This window comes from Sinocyclocheilus anshuiensis, unplaced genomic scaffold (assembly GCF_001515605.1).
Source record: "Sinocyclocheilus anshuiensis isolate Anshui unplaced genomic scaffold, SAMN03320099.WGS_v1.1 scaffold1390, whole genome shotgun sequence".
Taxonomy (NCBI): domain Eukaryota; kingdom Metazoa; phylum Chordata; class Actinopteri; order Cypriniformes; family Cyprinidae; genus Sinocyclocheilus; species Sinocyclocheilus anshuiensis.
In genome coordinates, this window is record NW_015560623.1 from 433411 (window position 1) to 441582 (window position 8172).

Genomic DNA, 8172 nt, shown 5'->3' on the forward strand with positions numbered 1-8172 from the left:
TATCTAGCTTGCGTGGGTTGTGCTCCGGCACTGCTCCAGCGCGGATGAATCTAATGTTTTGAGGTGAATGTGTGGGAGTCAGTCACTGCACCGGTGTGGATATTTACTGTACTTCGCACTCACAGATTCTAGCCTACGTCTTGGAATATAACCCAAATAAGAATTTTCACCATATACTGTCATCTGAACAAGTAAGTAACAAGTCTGCCACGTTTGTTCTGACCAACTGAGGAAAAAAGCATTACAATAAATCGCGCTATCAATGGTGATTAAATCTAAAGATCGGTTAGCTCATATCACATCAAACCGTTCAAATTATTATTATTGTTATACTTTATTCTCAAATGATTAACATTAACAACATCAGCATTGGTGACTATGAGTATAGTGTGTATTAGCGTGTAGATTTCAATTTCTGCACAGTCTAATCTAATTGTCATACCATTCGAATTTCATATTAAGATATTCTTTTAACCCAAAAAGCAAATTATGCTCCCTTCGAACTGGTTGTCTTTAAAATACAAATCTTGTGTAATCCCAGGCTGTCTGTAATCAGATGCACTGGAATATAATTTATAATTTCATAAACACATAATCCTTTCTGGATTACAATCCGCCATCAAAATGATACATTTAATTATTCCGGCTGCTGTGAGAAAAGGCTATAAACGATCCGCCAGCTGCAGGATCCTCACATGCGATGTGAGGCAGCAGCATGCTCGAATTTCCCACGAAAACCTACCCGTACCACTCAAATTAGAAAACATTATTATAAGCTAACTGTTGTGAATCAGGCTAAAGTAAGGCGATAGTTTTGAACACTGGCTGGTTATGTACTTGCTTAAAAATTGATTTCGGATCATTTTTAACCAAAAAAAGTTACGGACTGCAGCTTTAAGTGTAAAAAAGTTTCACCAAAAAAATCGAGTAGCTCATAGTAAAGGCTTTTACAGTGATGGTTACATACTCGCTTTGTGTGTTTGGATGTGTTACAGGTGGTTGCAGGAAACGGACGCAGCTGGTAATAAAGTCACACCTGTAGGAACCCCAGACAGCAGACACGGAAGGGTCAAAGGTCAACGGTGAGCTTTGCTCCTGTGCATGTCTGGATGCAAGACATCTGTATGCTGCGAAACATTAAAAACACATCTTTTTATGTTGCTGACCCCAACTGGAAAAGATCCCTATGGAGCGCTGCATTGATGACGTATTTTACATTTAAATTTAGTTATGAAAACATTGTGGTAATTGTTTTGAAATGTTTCCAAAACACTGAAATGTCCAGTTTTCTTGTTGTGATTAGAATGTTATTTAAAGCTTACAAAAATGTTTCTTGTAGCATTCTACTAACTTTATTTTAACAGAAATTATAACATTATTTGAACATTTAGTTGAAATGTTTTCTTGACGTGATTAGAATGTTATTTAAAGGTAACAAAAACCGTTTATTAGAACATTAATCAAGTACTAACATCAAAAGGACATTTTGAGAACTTTTTTTTTTACGTTAGTGTATGTTGTGAGAATGTTTACTGTTAGCTAAATCTTTAATAGGGTTTTTTCCATTGACTTTTAGATTCATGAAGAAAATAAGCTCTGTGACCAACAAACATTTATAATATGCTTGTCCATCATGATAATCTTAAAAAATGAACAACTTTTATGCATTTTGAAGCCAAAATGCAATTGAATATTAACGAACTACAGTATCAATGCACCACTATTGTGCTTCCCAAAACTCTCAGTGTTTATTTTTTTTTAAATCCCCGAAAGTTTGAGTTAAATTCATTTGCAAAAGCGTGATAAACACAACAAGGCTGTGAAAGCAACTAGTGAGTAGATGACATTCGGTTTGATGACGTTTAATGTCTGACAACTTCTCTAGTCCCATTTAGCCATATTTTAATACAAGTAAAAGCAAAGTGTAAAAAAAATCACAAGTGCGTATTACTCATATATTTTATGTTGTAGAATAAAACAGGAACACATCTTGAGCTTTTGTAGAGGCGTTTAAAGGGGTCATATGATGCAATTTCAAGTTTTCCATTCTCTTTGGAGTGTTACAAGCTTTTCGTGAATAGATAAGATCCCTAAAGTTGCAAAGACTAAAGTCTCAAACCTAAAGAGATATTCTTTATAAAAGTTAAGGCTAGTCCACACCCTCCTAAAACGCCTAGTTTAAACACACCCCCACATGTCTATGTCACGATGTGGGATTTGCATAACGCCGCCCAAATGTTCACGCAAAGAAAGAAGGCGTAACTTTTATTCTCGCTGTAGTATTGTTGCCGCCGCCGCCATGTCCCAAAAACCCATTCAAAAAGCCCACTGACTTCAAAGCCAATGGAAGCGGGAGAGCTAAAATGCTAATTTCTGGGTTTTGGCCTACAAAAATAGATACTCTACTACAACAAACCCTACAAAGCACTCTCTGTTTTCCCAGCAGCACTTCTGGGGGACGATGAAGCAAATCATTTTTTTTAAATTTTATTCTAAATTCCAATCTGGCCAGACTGCGGTTCGGACCTGGATCGCGACACGCAAGGTTCCCCCCAACAGCCTCATCTTCCTTCTGCTCCCACTTTTGTTTTACAACTTTCCCCTCTGATTAACCGCAGCGGGTTAATACGCCGGTCACTGGCCCGTCTTTCCACGGCAAATTAATGTTTCTCATCGAGGAACCAGATTGGATCAGTTTTCTCAGACTCGCTCGGACTCATTCCAGTTGTCTGACTTAATTTCTGCGTCTTCTGTGTCAAACGGCGAAAACTCGAGGGAACATGAAAGAAGCTGGACGCTTATTTTCCACCAGTCTCTGGATAAAAGCAGCTAATCAGTTTTTACATCTGCAATCTCAGTGTTTTTCCATCCACTGTTGTTCATCTAAAAATAACACTAAAGCCATTGGGTTATTTGGTAGATTAACAACAGGCCAACATACTTTACAATCAGTTCTGTTCACTGATATTTTAGTTTTATGCATCCCATGGCATGGTGTATTCATAAAACATGCATGCATTTGATCTTTGCTCAAGAGTTTAGTACTATACTATACTAATATTAGTTTCTCCTATGACTTTACTATTGTCCTTTTGCATTATCGGCAAACTACTTTCCAATTTAATACTGTAAAGCTGCTTTGACCCGATCTGTATTGTTAAAACCGCTATATAAATAAAGGTGACTTGGCTTGCCATCTTGTGTTCGAGCGAGTAACTATTTTCATTTCAAACACTTGTGCAAGAACCACAGACAAAGAGATGACGTTAAAGCCAAGTCTGGAAATGCACAACCATAAAATGCTAAAAACATTTCTGGCACGTGCATAGCATAAATATGCACCTTTATTACATCGCATTTAGTCTAAACTCCACCTGATGTCTCATACTATGAGCACATTCTTATAAAAGCATTGGTGCATTTACAGTTTCAACATTAAATATGGATTATGGAATATTTCAGTTCATGGAAATGGACAGATTTGACACTTCTAGTAAAATGTGAAATGTTATGATACTGCAAAAATGGGAAGAAAGCAAGGCGTCTTGAAATCCAAGAGCATATGCATTTCTGGCCTGTGCATTGCATGAATATAAATAGTAAAATCCAGTCTATTTCTTGTATAGATTACATAAAAATGGCGATTAGTTTACCACTTGTGTCCTTCAATATGTCAAAAAAGCTTTATTTTATTAACGTTTTTGCCTGCTTTAGCGTGTTGTCCATTATGTATTTTGAATTAGTAGAGATTTGAGGATGACTAGTTCAATGTAGATCAAGCATTGATCTTTTATGAATCATTGGTTTGAACCAATACTTTTAAACATCTTCGTATCAAACAAGAAGGTCTATAATAAATACAAAGGAATACAGTCCTGTTAATCTCAATGCCAGTTGCTTCAGAACACTCCAGAAACAATGGAAACGTACCTCTAAAACAGCTGTGATTGTTTTGTTCTTTTCTTTCGTTTGCACTTCTCATGAGTTTATGTCCCTGGAAAACAGCTGAAGTGTGTGTTGTTATAATAACAACAAGAGCTAAATGTATACCCAAAGTAATAACAGTGATAATGCAGCATTCTTCCAAGATTACTGCAGAAGAAACCTGGAAATGTTTCTGTTTTTATAAAAATATCACACCAGCAATCCATTCTTTGAAATAATACATCAATAAATAAGTCATCACAAGCAGCTTTACATAATCACTATGACTCATGACTAACTTTACTTGTGCTTTGCAACGACGTAATCCAGATAATGTGTCTGGTTTAGATCAGGGTTTCTCAAAATAGGGATGAAAAGTCACTTTGGATAAAAGTGTCTGATAAATGCATAAATGTAAATGTAAAAAGCGAAAAGAAAAATAATTAAATCACAAAAATGTAAAACTAAAATAAACAAATTTACAATATTTTTTATTTTATAATATAAATAATTTTTTATACAAATATTTTAGAATTTTTGTTATTACTTTACAATAAATCATGTTAAATACAAACAATTAAAAAAGATTTTAAAAATGTTACTGAATATTTATAATATTTTTATTATTTTATAATAAATCACGATAAATACAAACAATTAATAAAAAATAAATATATTTGACTAAAAATATACTAATACTAAAGAGTTCTAAAATATTTGATTTATCTGCATGTCACGTGAAAAATTATCATATTTTTTATTATTTTATAATAAATCAAATGAAATACAAACAATTAAAAAATATATTATATTTTACTAAAACATACTAATACTAAAAAATAATTTAAATTTTTGTTTTTCTGCATATCGTTATATTTTCATTTTTTAATAAATCAAGTTAAATACAAACAATTAATAAAAAATAAATGTATATTTTTTTAAAAAGTATATTTTACTAGAAATATAGTAATACTAAAAATGTAAAAAAAATTATTTGCTTATCTGCATGTCATGCGTACATCCACTGCCATCGCTGAACCGTGAACATGCACATAAGTGGTTAAATAATTGAAATATTATACAGTGTTTGCTTTCTAAAGATATCTTGCCTCATAAGCACTCATCATGAGGAACCTCATGAGGACCTGAGGAACTGTACTTTTCACTCCTACAGACTGTTGACCATCAAAACAACTTCCACTTTGAGCTAAAATCAGTATATAAATAAAAGCTTGAGCACGTGTTTACCTCTAAACAGTGATTTGTAAAAACAGACGGATCCGAGTGATAAAAGTGAAGTGTTTATGCACTTGATGCATCACAGACACTGGGCAAATTCTCATGAGCTCCTTTGTGCATTTATAATTTAATCGCAAAATTCGATTCAGTTCACGGAAAAGGACAGATTTGACTGTTCTGGCACTGTCTAAACTGAAAAATCATTTTCAATATTTACCTACAGAAATCTATAACTTACTTTAACTCTTTTCTATTTAAAGTTCACCGCAGACGTTCGTGAGAGTTGAATGATTCATCAATAGAATAGACAGTTTGTTTCTACATAAATGTAGCCAATCATAATATTAGAAATGAACTGTTTTGATGAATTACTGTTTTCGTGATTGATCATTTCTGAGTACTCAGGTACTCAGGTACTCAGGTACTCGTGTTCATCTCTAGGGTGGAGTTTCTCGCTATAATTCCCGCCTCATGTTTAGCTGAACACAAACTTCTTCCACTTATAAAAACTCACAAACGCTGTCACACACCTGACCGACGCTCGCGTGTGTTTGTGACGTGTGTAGCGACCAACAATCAGTCCAATCCTGTGTGTGTGTGTGTGTGTGTGTGTGATCGTAATCATGGCTGTGGACGGTACAGACGAGAATAATTTGGTAAGTGTTTCTCTATTTTTCTGCGTTTTCCCTGCTGGTAGATCCTGGAATTACATCTGATTGTGGTTTGGATGCATAGGAATGATAGCTTTTTCCACGCGTTATACAGAGAGCAGGGTAATTATAGTTAACCAGAAGTAAAACTAAAGCCATAAAAATATTGTTGTTACTTGAAATGAAATAAATACTACATAAGATAAAAATAAATATATATTAAAAAAACTTTAATTTGAATTCGGCTCATTTTCAGTTAGGTGAACTTCAAATTGAACATAAAAAGCCATATTTAAAGATAATAATAATAATAATAATAATAATAATAATAATAATAATAATAATAATAATAATAATAATAATAATAATAATAATAATAATAATAATAATAATAATAATAATAATAATAATAATAATAATAATAATAATAATAATAATAATAATAATAATAATAATAATAATAATAATAATAATAATAATAATAATAATAATAATAATAATAATAATAATAATAATAATAATGAAAGAAAACCCCACTAAAATAAAAAAAAAATGTGTTACTTGAAATTAAATAAATACTACATAAGATTAAAACAAATAAAAAATAAAAAACTAAATTAAATTTAATTCGGCTCATTTTCACTTAGTTTAACTCGTACTAAAATAACTAAAATTGAACATAAAAAAGCCATATTTAAAGATAATAATAATAACAATGAAAAAAAAAACCACTAAAACTAAAATTTTTGTTACTTGAAATTAAATACAAACTGCATAAGATAAAATAAAAAAATAAATTAAAAAAAACTAAATTAATTTTAATTCGGCTCATTTTCAGTTAGTTTAACTTGTACTAAAATATATAAAATTGAACATAAAAAGACATATTTAAAGATAATAATAATAATAATAATGAAATAAAACACTAAAACTAAAAAATGTGTTACTTGAAATTAAATAAATACTACATAAGATTAAAAAAAAAACTAAATAAATTTTAATTCGGCTCATTTTCACTTAGTTTAACTTGTACTAATATAACTAAAATTGAACATAGACATATTTAAAGATAATTATAATAATAACAATTAAAAAAAACACTAAAACAAAAAATTACTCACATTATAACAGAAAATAAAATAAAAATAGAAAATAGAAAAATTAAAAATAATACACAGTATCTCATTAATACTAAAATAACACTAGTCTGATTAAATGAAGGATACTTTCACAAAGAGTAATAATAATAATGTGCAAGAAAAAAGAAATGGTGATAAATACAAAAGCAGCAGCAGAAACAGAAGTGTCTTTAATACACTAACATTTAAATAAGGACACTGAAAATGGTTAAAGCTATTATGCTTGTATGTTTCATTAAAGTAAATTAAAAGGAGTTAATATTATTAACAACTACATTTATACAACGTGTACATACTTGTTACTGGTGCACTTCTGTTATTGTTTCTGAATTAAAATAAAAATAGATGATACTGCTCAGCCAGTAATAATATCAAACAAATAAATAATCAGCATCAAATAAACACATAAATGTGCTTTGAATGTAAAACAAGATGCGTGCTTTTATAATTTAGCTATAGCAGCCTAACCAATAAAACTAGCAAAGTCAGTAATTAAATGAATATAAAGAAAATAATTACAATTAACAGGACATAAATGTAATAGAAATACAAACGAAATGCACAGTGCTTGTAAGAACTACAGAAATTGAATAAAGTATCAAGTGTAAAATTAAAACCTGTTTAGTCGTAACTGTATGAATTAAACTTAGCGAGTGATTTTCGTAAGTGTGAGTATTAAATACTATGTTACGTACATAACGTAACGTAACAATTCTGGAAACGGTTTCTGAAACGGGTAAAACTACAACTAAAAAAGAAGCTGTGCTTCAAAGGGTTTTTTAGGTTGGTGAGTTCCTCAGTTAGGCCTATAGAATGGGAACAAACTTCACCACATAAGTGAGGTAAATCTGACAAAACATCCACAGTTTCAGCGAAAAGTACTAGTGATGCAAAGTCCGATTCATTTCCGCGAACCGGTTCTTTTCGGACAGATCGGCTCACTGAACCTGTTCAAAAAGCCGATTAATCGGTTCCTGACGTCATCAAGCAATAGCGTCTCTACGCATTTCTTTTCTCACAACCCCAATATTTAAGGTATTTTTAGTGGAATTTGATTGTTTTATATCTCCTCTGAAATTGTTAAAAAACAAAAAGTCATTAACATGTTTAAAATATGACATTACTTTCAGTTCCCCGTTACTAATTAATGGCACACTTTGTATAGCACTGACTGTCTTATGCTATGCTCTGTTTGTTATTTGTTCTATTTTCATTAATAA

General features: G+C 31.4%; 1 protein-coding gene across 1 annotated transcript in view; it reads left to right on the forward strand.

The window, feature by feature from the left end:
- The first annotated feature begins 5786 nt into the window (after positions 1-5786).
- The window catches only part of LOC107681910 (chloride channel protein 2-like), a 24309-nt gene continuing 21923 nt past the window's right edge, over positions 5787-8172 (forward strand). The window contains exon 1 of the mRNA XM_016478281.1: positions 5787-5819. Within this exon, the coding sequence (XP_016333767.1) occupies positions 5787-5819 (33 nt within the window). The remainder of the gene's footprint in view (positions 5820-8172) is intronic.